Genomic DNA, 23964 nt, shown 5'->3' on the forward strand with positions numbered 1-23964 from the left:
TGTCTCAACTCCCAAATGTTTTTATCTTTCCTGTTCCTATAGTTTCCTTCCTCTTTTGATGTAGAGTTCTTGTGGCCTTATATCTCCCTTTCCTGTCTTCATTATCTTACACATCTTGGGGTGAAACTCTTACAGCCATGTGTCTGCCAACTTCTCAAGTATGTTAAAGGTTCCTGTAATTTTCTGCAGTTCTCCTATGTTTTTACATTCCTCATTAGTGTTCTGTCATGTGCAAACATTGGGACAATCATAATGTTGTTGGGATTGTCCCATAACTACACCATGTTGTTGTGATTGTCCCATAACTACACCATGTTGTTATGATTGTCCCATAACTACACCATGTTGTTATGATTGTCCCATAACTACATGTTGTTATGATTGTTCCATAACTACACTATGTTGTTGTGATTGTCCCATAACTACATCATGTTGTTGTGATTGTCCCATAACTACATCATGTTGTTATGATTGTCCCATAACTACATCATGTTGTTATGATTGTCCCATAACTACATCATGTTGTTGTGATTGTCCCATAACTACATCATGTTCTATAACAAGAATAAATGCAAAAAGTTATCTATTGCCATAGTCACATTATATTCACAACACATAGTCTTGCCATGTAATAGGGCATGAAAGACAGTGCAGAAATGAATTGATTGGCCAGCACAAAGTCATCTCACTGTCAGACAACAAGTTCACACCTTATCACTTGTCATCCCCATCGAGAGATAACTCGACTTCTCAGGATAGCAAATGGTCCCTCTGCTAATTGCCACTCACCCATTTACCCACTACACTCACCCATTTATAATAAATAATAAATTTTTATTCAGGTATTTACCCACTACACTCACCCCACTGTGTAATAATACTACCATAACAAAGACAGAGGTGCAGGCAAGCCACACTTGGTACTTAACATTGTCCCGCCACAGCCCGTCCCGTCCTGTGATGATAACCTCGCTAAAATGTTGTGCTCAAGTGCTCGAGACTACCCTCACCGAGGACCCCACATATAGAAACCAAGACATCCTGTTCAATTTTACAAAGCCTTGTAAAATGTCTATGATTTATGTCTTGTCTTACTTTGATGTTGGGGGACTTTTATGTCACAATACAATGTGTTATGCAAGAGCACAGGTTGGTTTTGTATCCTCTTGCCTTGTGGCCTTTGGTTATGTCACAATACAATGTGTTATGCAAGAGCATAGGTTGGTTTTGTATCCTCTTGCCTTGTGGCCTTTGGTTATTTGTTGTTCTTGTTTTGGTGATGTATGTCTTGCCTCTGTGACTTGACAGTTTCTGGTGATTTATCTTGATCCTATGTGCATGTGTGTGGTGTTTTCTTCCAGGGCTTAACTTTTTTGGAGTGATATAGGTGTGACTTAAGTGTGTGTGGCACCCAGTGTATGCTGGCTGGGCCCCCACAGGTGGGTGTAACCAGCAATAGCTTCACTCATCAGGTGCTGTGTTTGCTCCAAAATATGGCTGTTATTTAATTGATCAAGACTATTGTGCCATGTTATTATCTTTCCTTTTTCTTTACTTGTTAGGGGGTTGATGAGGCCCAGTTTGGGTCCACTAAGGTTTGCTACCTAGTGGCCTCTTCCCTACCTGGTCCATGTCTCTGGGTTAAAGTTCCTTTACTTGTCAGTGGGTTGATGAGGCCCAGTTTGGGTCCACTTAGGTTTGCTACCTAGTGGCCTCTTCCCTACCTGGTCTTTGTCTCTGGGTTAAAGGGTTTATGTTTTGTTCTAGCTATTTCTTTATTACTTTTTTCTTCAGTGTGGTTTATTTTTCAGGCAGGTGGGGATGGTTCCTTTTGTTCTCCTGTGTACTCTTTGACTGGGCTTTAAGTGGAGGTTGCATGTGCCTTTGACTGTCATGGCTGCCAGTTGTTTGTGTCTGATGGTGGTTGTTGTAGTGGGTAGTTAACTGACTGGCAGTTAACTTACAGAACTGGCTGTCTTGGTGATTCCAATAATCTCTAGAAAGGAACTGAGTGATATGATTCTCTTCTTTTGTCTTAGAGAGTCTTGTCATATACGATTCTTAGCGGCGGGGGTCATATTCCAGGGACCTGCCCGAAATGTTACGCGTACTAGTGACTGTACAAGAATGTAACAACTCTTGTATATATCTCAAAAAAAAGAGAGTAGTCTCCCTGGTGGACTGAGTTGTACCACCTGCCTGTCTTTCCTCCCAGACTATATATCAGTACTATTAACACAAGACCTTGTCACACTCGCGGGCAACTGAGGGCTAACTCATAAGGGAACACTTCATATAACTTGATGCCTCTCTCAACCAGTTTAAGATAAAAACTAAACACTACCTAATAAATTCCCTGTAATCTACCTCACTCCTCTATTGTCAACCCATGTCTGTTATTTTCTTTTTTTTTTTTTTTTTTTTTTTTTTTTTTTTTTTTTTTTTTTTTTAATCAACACTGTTTGTCAACCTATTGTATTTGTGCTGCTTTTTCAGTCATGTTTCCCCCTTTTTTTTATCTTTATTTGTATTTGTTCTCAACATCTTTTATTCTTTATGCTCAATTAGTATTAAGTCCTAGATATTAATGTTTTCTTGCCCGAAACGCATTGCGTAATAGTGGCTTTAGGCATTGTATGTACTAGCTCTATCTATATATCAATCCATTAATGTAACATCACTTGTATGTATATACCTTACCTGAATAAACATCTGAATCTGAATCTGAATCATCTATTACACAAGACCTTGTCACACTCGTGGGCAACTGAGGGCTAACTCATAAGGGAACACTTCATATAACTTGATGCCATATATTACACAAGACCTTGTCACACTCGAGGGCAACTGAGGGCTAACTCATAAGGGAACACTTCATATAACTTGATGCCATATATTACACAAGACCTTGTCACACTCGCGGGCAACTGAGGGCTAACTCATAAGGGAACACTTCATATAACTTGATGCCATATATTACACAAGACCTTGTCACACTCGTGGGCAACTGAGGGCTAACTCATAAGGGAACACTTCATATAACTTGATGTAAGTTAACCACCATATCTTGTCTCTGGCAGCTACCAGCAAAATATACTGCTGTGAGGTGAGTCGCCGGGACCACCTTGTTAAAAAAGATGGCGGCAAATATGATGCTGTGGAGTACGAGGAACATCCAGAGAGATACATCTCCGTCTTTGCCCATAAGGTCAGTTTCTTGCTTATTTATTTATTATGGGGGGTTCAGTATTTAGGTTAATTGGGTTAGCATTTGAGAAAATGGAAGTTGTGCGCCGGCAAGTTATATTGACTTGAGCTGATGTAGCATTGGAAGGTATTTGATGTATGTTAGTTAATTGAAAGCTGTAGAATCCAAGTATATTATGAGGCAGACCACCAAACTCCCTATGTCAGACGGAGCCCGGCCTATTTATATTTACATAGTGAATGTTTTAGTGGTTAATTATGCAGTGATGACCCCCCTTGTTTTGTGTTTATAGTGGCCTGTATTATTGCCATGATATATTGAAAATATAATTAATCTTATATTAATTGTCCATATCATGTTTATTATCTTATAATAGACTCTGAAAGGCTTTTTTTTATCTGGTGGAAGGTGGCCCCATATGCATCTGTTATCATCAATGGGATCTACTGGGCGCTCAACTCCCCGAAGCTGCTGACCATCCCTGACGCCAAGTATCTTCTCCAGCCAGTATACACCCCCTGGCTCCCCACCTCTGTCAGTATCTTCTCCAGCCAGTATACACACCCCCCCCCCTGGCTCCCCACCTCTGTCAGTATCTTCTCCAGCCAGTATACCCCCCCCCCTGGCTCCCCACCTCTGTCAGTATCTTCTCCAGCCAGTATACACCCCCCTGGCTCCCCACCTCTGTCAGTATCTTCTCCAGCCAGTATACACCCCCTGGTTCCCCACCTCTGTCAGTATCTTCTCCAGCCAGTATACACCCCCTGGCTCCCCACCTCTGTCAGTATCTTCTCCAGCCAGTATACACCCCCCCCTGGCTCCCCACCTCTGTCAGTATCTTCTCCAGCCAGTATACACCCCCTGGCTCCCCACCTCTGTCAGTATCTTCTCCAGCCAGTATACACCCCCTGGCTCCCCACCTCTGTCAGTATCTTCTCCAGCCAGTATACACCCCCTGGCTCCCCACCTCTGTCAGTATCTTCTCCAGCCAGTATACACCCCCTGGCTCCCCACTTCTGTCAGTATCTTCTCCAGCCAGTATACACCCCCCCCCCTGGCTCCCCACCTCTGTCAGTATCTTCTCCAGCCAGTATACACCCCCCCCCTGGCTCCCCACTTCTGTCAGTATCTTCTCCAGCCTGTATACACCCCCTGGTTCCCCACCTCTGTCAGTATCTTCTCCAGCCAGTATACACCCCCTGGCTCCCCACCTCTGTCAGTATCTTCTCCAGCTAGTATACACCCCCCCCCTGGCTCCCCACCTCTGTCAGTATCTTCTCCAGCCAGTATACACCCCCTGGCTCCCCACCTCTGTCAGTATCTTCTCCAGCCAGTATACACCCCCCCCCCTGGCTCCCCACCTCTGTCAGTATCTTCTCCAGCCAGTATACACCCCCCCTCCTGGCTCCCCACCTCTGTCAGTATCTTGTCCAGCCAGTATACACCCCCTGGCTCCCCACCTCTGTCAGTATCTTCTCCAGCCAGTATACACCCCCCCCTGGCTCCCCACCTCTGTCAGTATCTTCTCCAGCCAGTATACACCCCCCCTCCTGGCTCCCCACCTCTGTCAGTATCTTGTCCAGCCAGTATACACCCCCCCTGGATCCCCACTTCTGTCAATTCTGGCCATATTTTGACTCATAAATATGTCTTGCTCATTTTCTAATTGACAACATATATATTTATTTACTAGCTATACCTGGCCACGCGTTGCTATATCTCAGCAACGCATGTGTGTTGCTGAGCCACAGCAACCTTCCCCTGTTCCCCAGTCCTCCCCACCATTTCCCCCTCCCCTGTCCCATCGTTCTCCCAACCTTTCCCGACTCCCCCGTCCCCTCGTCCTTCCCACTATTCCCCCCTCCCCGTCCCTTTGTCCTCAACACTATCCCCCACTCTACCGTCCACTCATCCTCCTAACCAGTACTCACTCCACCATCCCCTCGTCCTCCCCACCAACTCCCACTCCCCCTGTCCCCTCGTCCTCCCTACAATTCCCCCGTACCCCGTCCCCTCGTCCACTCCATCATCCCCCACTTCCCTGTCCCCTTAACCTCCCTACCATTCTCCATTCCCCCTGTCCCCTCGTCCCCAACTCCCCCGTCCCCTTGTCCTCCTCACCATTACCCCCTTCCTTGTCCCCCACCATCCCCAACTCCCTCGTCCCCTCGTCCTCGTCACCATTACCCCCTTCCCTGTCCCCTCGTCAACCCCACCATCCCCCACTCCCGTCCCCTCGTCCCCCCAACCATTCCCTACTCCCTCCCTCCTTCGATGCATTCCCAAATGATCTGATGTTCCTGTCAGAAAATTGGAAACATCAATATAAGAAAAAGTTAAAAAACAAAATGAAAAATTAAAATAAACAAATAAACTATTTTCATGACATGAATGGTATGGTAAACAGCACAGCTCAATTCCAATGCAATGTCACACAAAATAATTAAATCAAAAGGAAAATAAATCGAAATCTATGAAAATTCAGTTTGTCAATGCAGTCGGAAACATTGAAAGTGATTTATAACATATTTAGTTTAGCATGTGTTGCTCATACGTGCAACAGATGGCGCTGTTATTTTTTTTAAAGAATGTTTTTACCTGTCACAGGTGTGGTATCTATTCCTATATTCATGAAATGAACGGTATGGTAAACAACACAGCTCAATTCCAATGAAATGTCAAACAAAATAATTAAATCAAAATGAAAAAAATCAAATTCATTGAAAATTAAGTTTTTCAATGCAATCGGAAACATTGAAATGGAATCATAACATATTTAGTATAGGGTTTTTTGCTATTACGTGCAACAGATGGCGCTGTTTTTCAAAAAACATGTTTTTACCTGTCACAGGTGAGGCATCTATACAGTATAGTAGGTATAGAAAAACATACGCGTATTTGAATGCAACGTTGTGTCAAAATTTCAAAGCAATCGGTGAAGAACTTTCAGAGATTAGCGATTTTGATTAAACGAACATTTCCATTTTTATATAGATTTATCAATTTATTTATTTACTTACCTATATACTGTACAAGAAAGGCATGGCGGGTTGTGAAAGTACATTTGGTGGTTTGACTTTGGTGTTTGATTGTTACATTGTCAAACATGCAGGCATGTGGGGCAAGTCGTACTCTTCAAACTCACACTGTATCTTGTGCTGCCCACTCCCTCAGTTTTAGTGCCTAAGATATGCAGCTTCACCATTCTCGTCACTGACATCAACTTATATCCTAGGTATTATGTTGAATGCATATTTTGCTACAATGTACCTATTAATATCCTTCAAATTCTGCTACAATGTACCTATAATAATTACTGTATCTGTTAAATTAAGGAGCTGCGAGAAACTCTAAGCATGTTGGTGGCTTTGCAAGAATGGAAAAACACCAATGTTATGTGCTCTCACAACCCAGTGTATCAATGCTCAATATTGGGAGTCACAGATGAGTGGAATAAACCCATAAAGTAACATATGTTAACATCAGCAATAAAAATGATGCAAAGTTCCTTGGCCTATACAGTACTTAGACAAGAGTCTCAACTTTAGCACCCACATACAACACATAAGTAAGAAAGTTTAAAAAACAGTTGGTATACTCACTGAGATCAGATATTATGTACCCCACTCTGCTCTCCTCTCACTATATTATGCACTTATCTATCTCTATCTTACTTATGGTATCTGTGCTTAGGGTTCAACCTCTGCAAACTACCTCAAGCTCACCATCACCCAGCAAAAATCTGCTATCAGAACAATATCAAACTCTGCTTTCAGACAACACTCAACCCCATTGTTTAAAACCCTAAACATGCTAAACATAAATTCACTCCACACATTTTCTTGTGTCAGTTACATTTACAAAACCTTTTTCTTAAGTGCAAACCATGTTCTGAAACTCTTCCTGGACAGATGTAATAGAAAACATAATCACCGCACCAGACATAAATATATCTTTGATATTCCCAAAGTCAAACTTAATCTGTGTAAACACTTTATGCAAATAAACGGACCTTGTCTATGAGACTCACTCCCTAACGAATTGAAAAGTTGTCTAACTTTTGCCATATTCAAAAATAAAACCAAAAAGTTCCTAATTTCATCTTCATAGTTTCCTGCCTAGTGCTTTAAACTCGCTCACTATCCAGTTCGAGTTTATCCTTTGTATCTGTACAGTATTTGTATCCACTGTATCTGTATTTTGAGCTACCCAATTCCCCAATATATGTTCCTAAGCCATATAACTTTACCATTGTAATCAGATTCAGATTCAGATTCAGATGTTTATTCAGGTAAGGTATATACATACAAGTGATGTTACATTAATGGATTGATATATAGATAGAGCTAGTACATACAATGCCTAAAGCCACTATTACGCCGTGCGTTTCGGGCAAGAAAAACATTAATATCTAGAACTTAATACTAATTGAGCATAAAGAATAAAAAGTGTTGAGAACAAATACAAATAAAGATAAAAAAAGGGGGAACATGACTGAAAAAGCAGCACAAATACAATAGGTTGACAAACAGTGTTGATTAAAAAAAAAAGAAAATAACAGACATGGGTTGACAATAGAGGAGTGAGGTAGATTACAGGGAATTTATTAGGTAGTGTTTAGTTTTTATCTTAAACTGGTTGAGAGAGGTACAGTCTTTAACATGGTTGGGAAGGTCATTCCACATTCTGGGCCCCTTGATTTGCAGAGCATTTCTAGTTTGATTAAGACGTACTCTAGGAATATCAAAACTGTATTTATTTCTGGTGTGGTGCTCATGGGTTCTGTTACAACCTTCTATGAAGCTTTTAAGATCAGGATTGGCATTATAGTTTAGCGTTTTATATATGTATAATACACATGAGAGAATGTGCAGTGACTTAATATCTAACATATTCAGAGATTTGAGTAGGGGTACCGAGTGATGTCTGGGGCCAGAGTTGGATATTGTTCTAATAGCGGCTTTGTGTTGGGTAATTAGAGGACGTAAGTGATTTTGGGTAGTAGAACCCCAAGCACAAATACCATAGTTGAGATAAGGATAGATAAGGGAGTAATAGAGAGTCACCAGGGCAGATGATATCATTGATATCATCTTATATCATGCAGGCGATGAGTCACAATAACGTGGCTAAAGTATGTTGACCAGACCACACACTAGAAGGTGAAGGGACGACGACGTTTCGGTCCGTCCTGGACCATTCTCAAGTCGATTGTGAATGGTCCAGGACGAACCAAAACGTCATCGTCCCTTCACCTTCTAGTGTGTGGTCTGGTCAACATCTTATACAGTATCATGGTTGTTATATTGAACACATATTGTGTGCTACCCAATCCCCAATATATATACCTAAGGCTTACAACTTTACCATTAAACATTGCTGTTATCTTATATATGCTATCAGTGTGCTTTAATATGCCTACTAATCTTTGTCATATTATCAATCAAGCTATCAATGCTTTCAATCGAAGCTTTCAGTGTGCTTTAATGTGCTTTAATATACCTACTAATCTCTCTCAAATTTTCTTATAATGTACCTGTTAACATTATATAAATTTTTGCTAGAAATTACTTACTTAATATTATCTGTTAAATTAAGGACCAACCCGAAACGCTGTGCGTATTAGTGGCTTTACAAGAATGTAAACACATCATGCTATGTACTCTCATAAACCCAATGTAACTTCTAGAATATATATAAAAAGAAATAAATAAATACATAAATAAATAAATAAAAAATAAATAAATATCTAAAGCAAATATCTTGCCAAGTTTTAAAAGTTAATAAATATAGGTGATGTAATGACCTGCTTTATTAGGGCTTTAGTCTTTCAAATATTCTTGAACATATATTAATATAGATATTATATTTTCCAGCGAGGGTCTCCATCTCTGCCTCACCGAATGCTGGCCATCTGTGACATCTCGGCAGATCCGGGCGGCTCCATAGAATTTATGACAGAGTGCACAACTATTGACACTCCCTTCTGTCTCTACGATGCTGACCAGAATAAAGATACTAAGAGGTATGTAGCTGCAACACTACTGTCAACAATTGATAATCTGAATCCTGTAGATTCTCACCCCCATTTGAGTTAAGTGAACATTCGTCTAGGCCAAATTTGTTACCACGAACGTCCAAAAATGAGCAAATTAAAAATTGTTTGAACCACAGCGCGGTTACTCCCGCTGTTTACTATCACATTTTCATTATTTACATGTTTACTCCCTCCTTTTACCTATGCATTTTCATCATTTACCTGCTTATTGCTGCTATTTACTCATGCATGATGGGAATAAATTCATTCAGAATAAGATTCAGGTTACTGGAATTTGGATTAATGATCTCTTAGAGTAGTGTTTAGCAGAGTTTGGGTTAAGTAACCTTTGCTTAGAATGGAGATGTCTCTTGGGGACAGGTTAAAGTTGACTACTGGAAGATAAATGGTAAAGAGAGAATATTAAACATTACAGCAGTGTTTTTTCAAACATTGTATAGGAAAAAGTTCAGAAGTGTGCCTTCGGAGTTGTGCAACAGTGCATAAGACTGGTGAAGGCAGCAAGATTAAGTCCAACTCCTGTATAAGACCACAAGGACTCCAACAGTCCAACACCTGTATAAAGACCACAAAGACTCCAACAGTCCAACACCTGTATAAAGACCACAAGGACTCCAACAGTGCACACAAAGACAAAAGAAAGTTTGACGAAGCCAAAGATATGTCTGTATAAATATATGTTCTGAGCTGGCCAGTCTACAGTTGAATTCGTTCTTGACTTACAATCTAGAATCCTGGGTTCAAATCCTACACGAGACAGGAATGGTTGGGCATGTTTCTTTTCACCTAATACGCTGTTCACTTAGCATTAAATAGGTGCAGTATGTGTGAGTTAGTCAACTGTTGTGGGTTGCATCCTGGGGAAGGTCAGATGTTTGACCTGGGTTATCCTCAATATAAGCCTAACATATATACAGTATATACACAGGCCGCCCGTCCACAACAAAAGCTTATAATAATTTTGTGGCAGGTACAGGAAGTCTGTGTAATGAGGTCCCCCCAAGGTCAAACTACTGTACTGAAATGACACGACACACAAATGACAACCCACAACAGTTGCCTAACTCCTTGGCACCTATTTACTGCTAGGTGAACAGAAGCATCAGGTTAAAGGAAACATACCCATCCATATCTGTCTGGGCTGGGAATCGAACCTGGGATCGCCCTCAAAGCGTTAATCATTTAAGTTTTTCCTGCCCGAAACGCTTTGAGTAATAGTGACTTTAGGCATTGTATGTACTAGCTCTATCTATAAGTCCACCAATCTTTGTAAAAAAATTTCATGTATGTATGTACCTTACCTAAATAAACATTTATTTATTATTTATTTAGTTGTGAGTTGAGAATGAAGCCGACTCTACTACGTGAATATTACTGTCCCTGACTGCCTACCAGTTATGCGAGCCCCTTATATTTCACTCCTGCACACCTCCCTTGTGAATGAATCATCCACTATCCTTCATTGATACATTCACATTAAGTAATCACATAATGATGATGCAGAATTATTATCTCGTAAACCAGACATGCACCCACTTTCTGCTGATATGTCCAAGTTAATATGAGTGTGTAAATATTTACAACTACCACCACCAGTTTCAAGGGTCCAGGCGTGCTGGTGTGCAGCATTGACAACATGCCCACACAGCTCCCACGAGAGGCCACGGACTCCTTTGGCTCCCTGCTGCTTCCCCACATGTACGACATCTTGCAGTCAGATGCCTCCAAGCCATTTGAGGAGCAATCATTCACTCATGAGGTTCATGGGGTGAGTCGTCCTGTTCCTTGTTTTTTCTAGCATGGGGCTTGGCTGGACTAGACGGCTCCATTATTACTACTGTACTTATTCTCCTAAAATTATCATATGTATATTAACTATTTGATTGTGTGTATAAAAATGGGCTGTTGCAGCCCATTTTTGTTGGGCTGCAACAGCCCATTGTTCATGTTTTGTGCTATTAGTTTTGTAGAGGGCATTAAAAGGCCCGAGCCAAGCTTAAAACAATGCTAGACCTAGTATAGCACATATGTACTCTGTAAGGGCCTAAGATTACATGTACAGTATTTGACCTAGGACTGCTTAGTTATGCATTCCACAACTTAGGTTCGTCAGTTACTTTTCCATTATTTTAGAATAGGATTTGAGCTAATTCAGTTATACAAAATGTGAACCTTTTAGGGTCGTAACAGTTCTGTACATTTTTATGTTAGAGCCGAGAGTTGCTGTAAGTACGTTTGAAGAACCTAATGAAGAAATCTTACACACACACACACCATCAAAGGCCTTGCTAGCAATCTACAGTGTATCTCTAGCAAGGGTATTTCTCCAGTGTGAATTTCAGTTGCAATGATTGCTTCATGCATTTACTTTTGCTGAGAACAGACACCAAATACCATAATTCAGAAACTTCTCACCGACAGTCTTCAGTCTTCTCACTCAAAGTCTCTCCCATGTTACTGTGTAGACGGCAGAAACTTCTCGTTGACGAAGTCCTGGACATATTCTCTTCCATGTTACTGTGTAGATGGCAGAAACTTCTCGTTGACGAAGTCCTGGACATATTCTCTTCCATGTTACTGTGTAGATGGCAGAAACTTCTCGTTGACGAAGTCCTGGACATATTCTCTTCCATGTTACTGTGTGGACGGCAGAAACTTTTCGTTGACGAAGTCCTGGACATATTCTCTTCCATGTTACTGCGTGGACGGCAGAAACTTCTCGTTGATGAAGTCCTGGACATCTTCTCTCCCATGTTACTGTGTGGACGGTAGAAACTTCTCGTTGACAAAGTCCTGGATATCTTCTCTTCCATGTTACTGTGTGGACGGCAGAAACTTCTCGTTGACAAAGTCTTGCACATCTTCTCTCCCATGTTACTGTGTAGACGGCAGAAACTTCTCGTTGACAAAATCCTGGACATATTCTCTTCCATGTTACTGTGTGGACGGCAGAAACTTCTCGTTGACAAAGTCTTGCACATCTTCTCTCCCATGTTACTGTGTAGACGGCAGAAACTTCTCGTTGACAAAATCCTGGACATATTCTCTTCCATGTTACTGTGTGAATGGCAGAAACTTCTCGTTGACAAAATCCTGGACATATTCTCTTCCATGTTACTGTGTGAATGGCAGAAACTTATTTTTATATTTAATAATATTTATCTATTATTGTCCATCATGTTAATTCAAGCTAATAATAAGTTTTCTTGTAGGCCGTCATAACTAGTGGTGGTCGCTTGACTGAAAACTTTGAATACATTGCAGATCTCCGTGCCCAAAGCAGGTAAACCTCTGTTTACGTATGCATGTACTTACTATATGCATGTATACATCTGCAAGTGTACATTTCAATAATTGCACTCCCACATTCCCCACCTTCACACAGTACTGTGAACCAGGACATGCCTGTATTGTGCAACTCTACTCTCTTTACCAGCATAACCCTCTGTTCTCATAGTTTTTAACTTTATACGACAAGCTTCAATGTAACACTTTTCCAGGAAAGTATCTGCCATTTAAAGGTATAAAGGACTCCTGCTTGAGTGTGCGTGAAGCTGACATTCTACACACGCAGTATGATCCTGATGTGGCTGATCTTACCTTAGGGAGCAGATGAGAGGGTTACCCGAGCATTTGAGTTCCGCAGCGAGAACTGAGGCATCAGATGAGAGGGTTACCCGAGCATTTGAGTTCCGCAGCGAGAACTGAGGCATCAGATGAAAGGGTTACCCGAGCATTTGAGTTCTGCAGTGAGAACTGAGGCATCAGATGAGAGGGTTACCCGAGCATTTGAGTTCCGCAGCGAGAACTGAGGCATCAGATGAGAGGGTTACCCGAGCATTTGAGTTCCGCAGCGAGAACTGAGGCATCAGATGAGAGGGTTACCCGAGCATTTGAGTTCCGCAGCGAGAACTGAGGCATCAGATGAGAAGGTTACCCAAGCATTTGAGTTCCGCAACGAGAACTGAGGCGTCAGATGAGAGGGTTACCCGAGCATTTGAGTTCCGCAGCGAGAATTGAATGCGGGACGTTTTGGCTGTAGCCCAACTAACATCGAATATTGTATTATGATACTTGATAATTCCCAAGTGTATATTGATTGCTCTGTCTGTCTGAGGTGCCAGTATCATTCAAACATGCGAGTAGCACTGTCAAACATGCCAGTAGCACTGTCAAACATGCGAGTAGCACTGTCAAACATGCCGGTAGCACTGTCAAACATGCCGGTAGCACTGTCAAACATGCCGGTAGCACTGTCAAACATGCCAGTAACACTGTCAAACATGCCAGTAGCACTGTCAAACATGGCGGTAACACTGTCAGACATGCTGGTAACACTGTCAAACATGCTGGTAACACTGTCAAACATGCTGGTAACACTGTCAAACATGCCAGTAACACTGTCAAACATGCCGGTAACACTGTCAAACATGGCGGTAACACTGTCAAACATGCCGGTAACACTGTCAAACATGCCGGTAACACTGTCAAACATGCCGGTAACACTGTCAAACATGCCGGTAACACTGTCAAACATGCCAGTAACACTGTCAAACATGCCAGTAACACTGTCAAACATGGCGGTAACACTGTCAAACATGCCGGTAACACTGTCAAACATGCCGGTACCTTGTATGTCATTATAAGTGTATAAGTATATGTCAGTATAAGTACTTATGTCAGTATAAGTACTTATATGTCAGTATAAGTACTTATATGTCAGTATAAGTACTTATATGTCAGTATAAGTACTTATATGTCAGTATAAGGCCTTATATGTCAGTATAAGGCCTTATATGTCAGTATAAGTACTTATATGTCAGTATAAGGCCTTATATGTCAGTATAAGGCCTTATATGTCAGTATAAGGCCTTATATGTCAGTATAAGGCCTTATATGTCAGTATAAGGCCTTATATGTCAGTATAAGGCCTTATATGTCAGTATATACATTAGTATAAGTCTTTTGGGAGGTCTTCCAGGTGTGCTCTACAAGTGAAGGCAAGTACAAGAGATACATTGTTTGTATATTATTATTCTTTGTTATTTTGTGCATTGTTAAAATATCACATGTGAACTAGGTGAATACATTGCTCTCATTCCCTCTCTATGGGATGAGCAAAATGCTATCTCTCTCTCTCTCATTGGCTCATCAAAAGTTATCTCTCTCATTGGCTGATCAAGAGTTATCTCTCTCTCTCATTGGCTGATCAAAAGTTATCTCTCTCTCTCATTGGCTCATCAAAAGTTATCTCTCTCATTGGCTGATCAAAAGTTATCTTTCTCTCTCATTGGCTGATCAAAAGTTATCTTTCTCTCTCATTGGCTCATCAAAAGTTATCTCTCTCTCTCATTGGCTTATCAAAAGCTGTCAACTTCTCATTGGCTAATGAAGGCATAGCATTTCTTAGCAAGTACATTATCTTGGCAAACATTCTAATTAGTTAGTATGAATTGAATGTAGTGTATTGTATCTTAAGGTAGTGGTAGTGACATGTAAGCACAACTAACCTAAACACTATAGTTAAGGACTTGCCCAAAATGCTATGTGTGCTAGTGGCTGTACAAGAATGTAACAACTCTTGTATATATAAATACAGTATACAAAATTAGTTGACTTGTAGTTATGGAACCCCAAAAGTTATTAGCAATGTGACTTTAGCTGACACAATGAGCCCTACCTTACCTTACCTACCTCTTAATCCTTGAGTGTTTTCCATTCTCTCTGTATCCCTACACATCCTGGGGATGTGTGTGTATGTGTGTGTGTGTGTGTGTGTGAAAATTAGGATTAAGGACTTGCCCGAAATGCTATGCGTGCTATAGTGGCTGTACAAGAATGTAACAACTCTTGTATAAATATAGGGTATAAATAAACAAATAAATAAATAAAATATGCGTGTTTTGAAATGCTCCATTATCTTTTATCCACAGCCGTGTTCTCGGTAAGCCACTGTGATTTACATGTACTTTACACTCTCTCTTACCTGCATGGACTGAAAGTGCTTTCTCTTGTGTCTTTTCCAGAAGGTAAATGTGCGCAGCCAAGAGAGCTCCCATGGCTGTTAGGGACCTGCACTTAACACAAGTATTCTTAGCAGAGGCATGGAAAGGGAAGGCAATGTTTGGACGATGAGCTGGCTCTTAGTTAGATGTACTGGAATTGTCTGTCATGTGTACATGCTACTTGGGATTCTGTGCTCTTTGTATCTTCTGTGTGCACAATATTTTCCTCCAAACTCATTTATTTGGATACCAGCACTTTATTTGGGCACAAACACAGTTCCATGATCATAATGTATTTGCATAAGTTACGATACTGTCTTCTACTAGCACTAGTTGTCACATTCCTACAATCACTAATTATCATCTTTCTGCAAGTACTAATTATCACTCTTCTACACGTACTAATTTATTATGCACAATGAAATCACAATAGTGTGATACGTCTATAAGAAAATCTTTGGCGCAAGATGGCGAGATTGTACCAGCATCCCGAGTCTCCTCCAGACACGTGTCTTAAACCATGGTTAAGGCACACGTGGCTAGTTTCACATCTTTCACATTAAGAGCCTACTTGTGAATGATGGCTATAAGACGTGTATGTAACTAGGGAAAATGGGTTTAAGAGAACTGCCGCTGGCTTGGTCGGTCGTGAGCTAGGTTGTCGAGACCAGTACATTTGCTCTCCCTTTCTAAGCTGTTAAGTCTGGCTACTGATGTTGCTTAATGCTAGTTTTTTCATCTATAGCTCTTGGCTTTCTTCTCTAATGTAGTGCATTAACCTTATAATTTACTGTAGTTTGCATCTCCTGATGGCTGTTGCTTGTAGTAGTCTATTTTGCATGTGATGCATTTTGTGAAGGATTTTTTGTTTTGTATAATGTGCAGCATGTTGTACACTTTATACAATGTGGAACATGCTGACAGTATTTAAGATTCTCTTTATATATATATATATATATATATATATATATATATATATATATATATATATATATATATATATATTATATTATATTATATTATATTATATTATATTTATTTATTTATATATTAACTCAAGAAACTTTCTCCTGTGAGGGATTCGAACCATGGAAAGCCAGGTGCATCATACACCATTATAAATAATGGTGAGATAAATACAGTTACTGTATCTCACGCAGAGAAATTAACAGCACACTGTGGAATACTTGCTTATCCCTTCTAGATAACTATCGTAGCAATAGGCTAACGGATGTTATCGATATTCACTGATGAACACTTTGGCAGTCTCGTGGCATTTGTTGGTGAACACGTGGTGTGTACATTCTATTTTCTCTCTCTTGTTTTATCATTTGAATATCAAAGGAATCACCTACCGATGGCAAATCTCCATCGCCATCTCTGTGGCAATGTACGCTAGGTGACTTCAGTGGATAACAATATTAATTTAAGACTAATGTTGCATTAGGGGAATTTTCTTTAGCTGTGGCCGCAGCATAGAAAATCAGGTCTTCATGAGCAAGCGACGGGGTACAGGATGAAGAGAAAGAGAGAGAGAGGCATGGGGCAGCCTGCTCCAGGTAGTATCACTCGCTACCTCCTTGTTCTTAAAAAGGGCCACTCAGCCTCAAGGCACTGCGGCCTACTCCAATCAGAGCCGTCTCTCCGGATGGCACTATGTTTTGACGTCACGGGACGGGCCTAGATGTTTACGCTGCAGTTGGGCTGGTCTTGCCCCTCTCGACTGCAAGACAGTAAACAACCACCAACTCTGATTTGGGATTTAACATCCCTAGAGTTAACTAGCTGTTCTATCTATTGCACCTTGCTGTAATTGCTGAATGGAGCTACCCACGATGGTACCAATGGGATCCTGTTAACCAGAGCTGTCAACGGATATCCAATAAGGCATGTCTAAGTTTTGTATTGACAAAACTTAACTTAGTGCACTCACTCTGTGCACTGGTGACAGTCTCCAAGTGTTATGTGCACTCATCTTACACACAGTTAAGATAGCTAGAGATCCATCTCTCACAACTGTAAACTTGCAAGTGATACAGTATAATTTGTTTAATACAGTATAGACATGAAGACAGATGGGTTATGATGGATTTGTACTTAAATGTGCTTCCAGGTTGTTTATGAAGATATTTCACTCCACTACTCTCCTGGTAAGGTAAGTCACAAACCTTTATATGCATTGTGTAGGCCCATAGACTTGTTTTCCTGGGGGAGAGGTTGCCTGCGATCGAACGAAATCTCTTATGGAACGAGTTGGCCTCGGTCTATGTAGTTCGTTCGTGTGGGGACTCTGTAAATCTAAAAACATCTGATGTGTAGACCTTGGCTGATGGACTAATTGGTCCCACCAACATCAACCAGACCCCCTCTTGCATGAATGGGAAATACAGTCATATGGGCAAAGGGTGCCATCCCTTGGGCAAGAGATAATTGTTGGCCCAACAGGTCATGTACAAGATTTCATATTTGTTGGGAATGTCGTTACTGTACTGTAATGTTACATATACTGTATTTGTATAGCCCAGTGAAACATCACGATGTGTAACTTTATCATCAATATCAGTGTGTGTACACTGTATATATACACACACACTGTATACACACAGTATACACACACTGTATGTGTGTATATGCAGCTTAAACATATTCCATAAATTCCTTAAATAGATAAGTAGTGGTGCACATACAAGCAGTGGAACTCACAAGTATACACGGAGAAAATATGCAAGCATTTTGATTCATCACAGATCACATCTGCCCATGCAGATGATTCTATCCAGTTCCAAATGCAATGGTGCATTTATCCATGTGTAATTTGTGAATTTTTCTGTATTTCTGCATAATGTAACCTGTAGTTCAATGACTTGTCATATGAACACTCTGCACAGCCTTTTCCCATCTCCCACTGCAGAGCGACGAGCAAGTCTGCTGTTGACATGGCCAGCAAGGAGCACAAGGTGTTGGTGCTTGGTGCCGGGTATGTGTCTGCTCCGCTGGTTGAGTACCTCTCACGCAACTCCAACACTGGCATCATCGTGGGTATGTAGCCACATGTACATGCTATTTCCTGGGGGGAGCCCTGTTGCCTCCCTGGAGCTATCCAGGCTGAATGGATATGTACATCTTTCTGGCATCAGTCAGTGCATGGAGTTCTTGCCTACTGGGAACCACGAGCCAGAACCTGGCCCCCTCTAGAGAGGCACAAGAACCAATGGCCTATAGAGACACCCCTGTGGTTGGGAGCATTCTGTGTCTGCCATCAACCGGGACATGCACCCAGAAAGGTAGGCGCCCCAAAACAAACCCCTATTCTGATAAAATTAATGTGACCAAAGGCCAAACAGGTGGACAGAACTCCCCAAACGAAATAGCAAACTAGCATAATGTCATCACGTCACTGCACCACTGTCTGTGCAACCCCCTCCTCCCCCAGGAGGGGGAAGGAGAAGCCCCAGACCCATCCGCCGGCGATCCAACCTACAGTTCTTGGCTGGTGGAATTCTGGTGCGGTTATGCCCCTGGCTCCAGTTTTGTTTCTGTTCTGTCACTTGTGGTGTGGGCTGTCTCTTCTGCAGCCCAAGTACATTGCAGCCCACGGTACTCGGGCTGCATGTGCCTAGCGTCACCTTCCCTAGGTGCCATAGAAGTACTGCCCTTGGGGCTTGGGGCCGCCTTCCACAAGTCACTTCAGGATCTACCTCCGCTGTGCTGTTTACTGCTCAGTATTTGGCCTATCCTTGGGGTCAGCTGGAGTTTTTCTTACCCTTGTTTGTCTCTGAGTAGGGGGTAGTTCTCATCACTGGCAGGGGCGCAGGGTATTGCACAGCTAGTTTTCACCAATAACAGCAGCCGGCTCTGTTCCGCCTGGGTACATTGTCTTCTTGCGGGGGTATTCTTTTCTTGTGTTTTTCTGCCTAGTAGGGGGGTCTGCCTTTGTGGTCCCCTGTCGCTGTTCTTGGGTTATATATATTTCTATATCTATATTCTGTGTTGGTGGTCCTCCCCGCTTGGGCCCCCCATGAGTGGACATGTCCCGGGGGTTCAGCTTTAAAAGTTTCTTTGGTAGACTTGGGCGCCGGTTCGCAGTACCCTGCCCGGGCTTCCCTTAGCGTGTAACCAAGGCTAATGGCCCTGGGAAACCCCATGGGGGCTACATGGTTGGATGGATGTGACCCCTGAGTCCCCCTTCACGTCTTGCGAGTTTGAAGGTTTCTCTGCCCCCTTGTCTCAGGGTGATGCTCACTGATTTTGGCTCCACTATGCTGCCTGTTGGGTCGATGATTGTTTTGACCCAGAGTCGTGCGACGTGTGTTGTCTGTACATTCTCCAGTTCACCCAAGCCACTAATAATTATATGTGGGTGCAGGCAGCTATGGAGTTGCATGCTAGATTTAGGTTGCTACAACGTGCTAGGTTGGTTGCGACCTTGGATGCCTCGAGATTGCCTTGTTTTGCTTATAGGGACCTGGACTTGGGGGGTGGGAGTCGCTTCGGCTCTGGTTCTGTCCGCCCCTCCTAGTCCTTTCCCTTCTGTCGTTCATTCGGTCCCCCCTCCCTTGCTTCCAGCTCCGAAGCATCTGAGGATTTCGGAGTTGGGGCAAGGTCTTTTTGGTGTTGAGACTTGGGCGGTCTCGGGGGTGTCCCCTTCTGGGGTTGCGGCGGAGGCATTTGAGCCTGGTCTTTCTGCCGGAGCTTCTGGGTCTAGCCAGTGGGCCCCCCTTCATTCCTGCTTTTTCGGCGGCTTTCGCTTTTTCTTTAGAATCGGTTAATGGGGTTTGGAGGTCGGCTCGGCCCCAGGTCCTCAAGGGGGAGGTTCCCGGGGCTGGGGAGGGGTAGTTGGACACCACCTGGGTTTTTCTGCCCTCGGAGTGGGGCTTTAGTGTTACAAGTAGAGGGGTTCTCTTTCGCTCCCTCCGCGTATGAATTGGATTTGGTGTCTACCTCTCCCCGGGTTCGGTTCCATGATCCCATGGGTTGCTCAGTTCTGTCTTTCCAGAGGTTTTCGGCTTCCCATATTTTATCTTCTGTGGTGCGGGAAGCCATTGCGATTACCTCCTGTGTGACTCAGATTATGCTTCTGTAATGGATCCGTGTTCCTTCATGTACGGTTCGTCCAATCCTTATTGGGTTCGTTATGAGGTTCCGGAGTCGTCCTGGTTGGAAGACTGTCTCCTCTTTTTTAGTTGGAGGATTGGCACACATTCTGTCAGTCCCGCACGCTTGGCTGGCAGGAGACTCGGGCAGTGTTTCAGGTTTTCCTGGGGGGCGACTTCGAGCACCTCAATACTTGTTTGTTCGCCCCTGCCCTTCCGCGGGATGTTGGTGTTGTGCAGCTTCATGTGCAGCTTCCTTCCCTTTCAGTTGCCTTGGTTGCGGAGGATTTGCGTATTCGTGGTCTGCTTGCTTCGGCCCTACGGTTCTTTTCCCTTCTTGAGCTGTCCTCAGATTGGCTTGAGTTGGATGTGAGGGAGCTTGGGGCCGCTGCTGAGTCTGGGACGATCCCCTCTGCTGTGCAGGCATCGTCTGCTTTGTTGAAGCTCTTCGCGCCACTCCTGCGTGATACAGTTTTGCGGTTCTATGCTTCTCACTTCACGTGTCGGTAGGCGTCGCTTACTTCTTCCTTGGAATCCACTTGGGCCCTGGTTCTTTGGTTGTCTTCGCCTTTTTGCCCTTTGTTGTCGGCGGAGTCTGCATTGGTGCAGTACCTGCAGGCGGCTTCAGTTAGTTGTCGACCTATGTCTGACTTGTTGGTGCTCCTGGGGGGCTTGTGGGGTGCCTTCCTGGAAGGGTCGTGCCAGGGCTCAAGGTTTCGTTCGTTGTGGTAGGCCAGTGGTGCCAGATTCAGGGCAGGCGTAGCCTTTGGTTCCGTCTGTTTCTGGTCGGTGCGGGAATCACCCTGTCCACCACTCAGGTTCTTGTAAGGTGCGTCGGTCCTTTTGCGGTTCGTCCCATTGACGGAGCGGTGGGGGGGGGGGGAGGCTTGCCCTGTTTGCTCGCGCCTGGTCCCACGATTCGTGGGCTTTTCGGGTCGTTTTGTGCGGCCTGTGGTGGCATTGGGTGGCCCCTCCTCCTTCAGGGGATTTGCAGCTGTCGAGGCAGGCCTCTTCTCCTGCGCTCTGTCAGATCATCTTGGAGTGGGTTCGCTTGGGCATGGTTGAAACGACCTTGTCCCTTAGGTGGGTTTCCTGCCTGTTTCCTGTTCCAAAACGGGACTGTGCGGACCTCCGGTTCATTCTGGACTTGTTCCGTCTGAACCCGTGGGTTTATTGCCCCTCCTTCAGGATGACTACTCTGTCCCAGGTCCATCTTCTGTTGGAGCATGGTGCTTGGATGGTGTCCCTGGACCTCAAGGACGTGTATTGGCACGTCCCAGTTTATCTGAGGCTCAGGAACTGGCTAGGTTTTGTTGTGGGGTGTCATGGTTTCCGCTTTCATTGTCTTCCCTTTGGGTTGAATCTGGTGACTCTTGTTTTCACACCCCTTAATCAGGTCATGGTGGCCCGTCTTTGTTTGTTAGGTGTTCGGGTTCTGGCCTACCTCGACGACTGGCTGGTTTGGGCTCCCAGCCAGTCCTCGTGTCTGCTCACCAGGGATTTGGTTCTTTTCCAGCTCGCCGAGTTCAGGTTCTTGGTAAACTGGAGGAAGTCCCATCTAGTTCCCTCTCAGGTTCGGTCTTGGCTGGGTCTGGTTTTGGATGCTTGCACCGCTTCCTTGTCTCTGCCTCCGGCGGCTCTGCTCCATCTGCGTTCCCACCTTCGTCTGTTCCTGAGGGGCTCCCGGGTCACGAGGCGGTTGATCAAGAGTTTATGCGGAAGCCTGAACTTTGCCATGATGGTCTACCCGCCAGGTCGGGTGTGGCTTCGTCGGCTGTTCTGGTTCCTTCAGGGATGGCCCTTCCACCTCTCTCTCGCAATCGTTGGGTTCGGCCTCCGGGGGCTTTGCGTTGGTTGCTGCATCACCGGCTTCCTCTTCAGGTTTTTCGGGGTTCAGTGCCTTGGCGCCTGCCCGAGCCCTCGCTTGATGTGTACACGGACGCGTCATCTCTTGGCTGGGGCTTTGTGACCAGTGCTCACCAGGCTGGCCAGGGGTGGTGGGGTCCGTCCTTCCGTCGGGCTCACAGCACGGTCCAGGAGTTCGCGGCGGTGCAGATGTCACTCTGGAGTCTCCGAGTTGCTCGCGGATCAACGATCCGGCTCCATTTGGACTGCTCCCCGGTGGTTCATTGTCTGAACCGAGGGGGTTAGATGCGGTCCTTGGCTCTTCGGCGCTGGTCGCTTCGGGTGACTCGTCTGCTGAGTTCTCAGGGTTTGGCTCTCCTGGCGGTTTACGTCCTGGGGTGTCCAACGTCCTGGTTGATGGCCTGTCTCGTTTCCTTCTCCTTTCCACGGAATGGACGGTCGACGTCGACTCCTTCGGTTGGCTGTGCCAGACGTTCAGGACTCCGGACATGGATCTCATCTTGTCGGCGTGGTCGAGGCGTCTCCTGGTATACCTGGCACATTTTCCCAACTGTGAGGCCGTCGGGGTCGATGCCTTCAGGCAGGACTGGGCGAGGTGGGGCTATCTGTACCTCTTTCCCCCGGTTCAGCTTTTGATCCAGGTCCTGGCTCACTTGTAGACTTACCAGGGAAGAGTTGTCCTTCTGGCTCCTTGGTGGCCGGCCCAGCCTTGGTTTCAGGCACTGCTTGCTCAGTGTCCGAATCCGAGGGTCTTCCTACGGCTCCGCCTCTTTCAGTGGATCGGTCCAGGCCGGTATAAGGCTGGTTCGGTCTTCTCCTTGAGTCTTTGCATCTGGTGTTTTTGACTCAGGTTTATCATCACTTGTGTTGTGGGTAGGTGGCTTCGTAGTTGGTCTCCCACCTGCGTGCTTCGTCTCAGTGACAGTATAAAGTTTCCTGGCTGTCTTCCCAGTTCTTCCTATCACTTCATAGGTATTCTTCAGTCTCTGATAGGGTTGTTCTGTCCTTTCTCTCTTGGATGTTCCAGGACCGTCATCTTATGCCCAATACTGTCGCATCATATCGTGTGGTGCTGGCGGAGCTGCCTCAGCTTGCTTTCAGTGTTGATGTTGCCTCTGCCCCGTTCCGCCAGCTTTCTTGGCCGTTGTTTCACCTCCAGCCTGCTCATGTGCCTCCTGAGCCGTCCTGGTCTTTGAACCGGGTGCTCTCGTTTCTCTCTTCTCCTCGGTTTATTGTGCTCCTTCCATTCAGGATTGTTTTTCTAAAGCTCTGTTCCTGTTGGCATTGGCCTCTGGAGGTCAGGTCAGGGAGCTTCATGCTCTCCTCCGTCACGGGGGTTTCTGCTCCTTTGGTCCTGATGGTCGTTTTGTTCGGTTGCAGCCATTTCTTTCTTTTCTGGCGAAGAATGAGAGGGCTGCATTTCGGAGGGGGCCTTGGGTTGTTGATGCTTGGTTGGTCAGGTCGGGGGTGCATCACGTGTTGTGTCCGGTTGCGGCTCTTCGCCGTTATTTGTGCACTATGGCTTCGGTGGCATTGGATGCGCTTTGGGTTGACCCGGTTTCCCTTCTTCCCTGTTCCCGGGCTTGGGTCTCTCAGGTTGTCCGCAGGGTTATTAAGTTGGGGGTTGTGCAGACAGCGTCGCGGAGACACAATGACGTCATGCTAGTTTGCTATTTTTCATTTGGGGAGTTATGTCCACCTGTTCGGTTTTCAGTCGCAATAGTTTTACCAGAA

The 23964-nt window shown here is 44.3% G+C and overlaps 1 protein-coding gene across 2 annotated transcripts in view; it reads left to right on the top strand.

The window, feature by feature from the left end:
* LKRSDH (lysine ketoglutarate reductase/saccharopine dehydrogenase) overlaps positions 1-23964 on the top strand; it is a 78099-nt gene that overhangs the window by 32124 nt on the left and 22011 nt on the right. For both annotated transcript variants that reach the window (XM_045753123.2, XM_069338740.1), the window contains 6 exons: positions 3081-3208; positions 3617-3742; positions 9085-9233; positions 10863-11034; positions 12479-12549; positions 18183-18310. In XM_045753123.2, the coding sequence (XP_045609079.1) occupies positions 3081-3208; positions 3617-3742; positions 9085-9233; positions 10863-11034; positions 12479-12549; positions 18183-18310 (774 nt within the window). The remainder of the gene's footprint in view (positions 1-3080; positions 3209-3616; positions 3743-9084; positions 9234-10862; positions 11035-12478; positions 12550-18182; positions 18311-23964) is intronic.

Source organism: Procambarus clarkii, chromosome 5 (assembly GCF_040958095.1).
Source record: "Procambarus clarkii isolate CNS0578487 chromosome 5, FALCON_Pclarkii_2.0, whole genome shotgun sequence".
Taxonomy (NCBI): domain Eukaryota; kingdom Metazoa; phylum Arthropoda; class Malacostraca; order Decapoda; family Cambaridae; genus Procambarus; species Procambarus clarkii.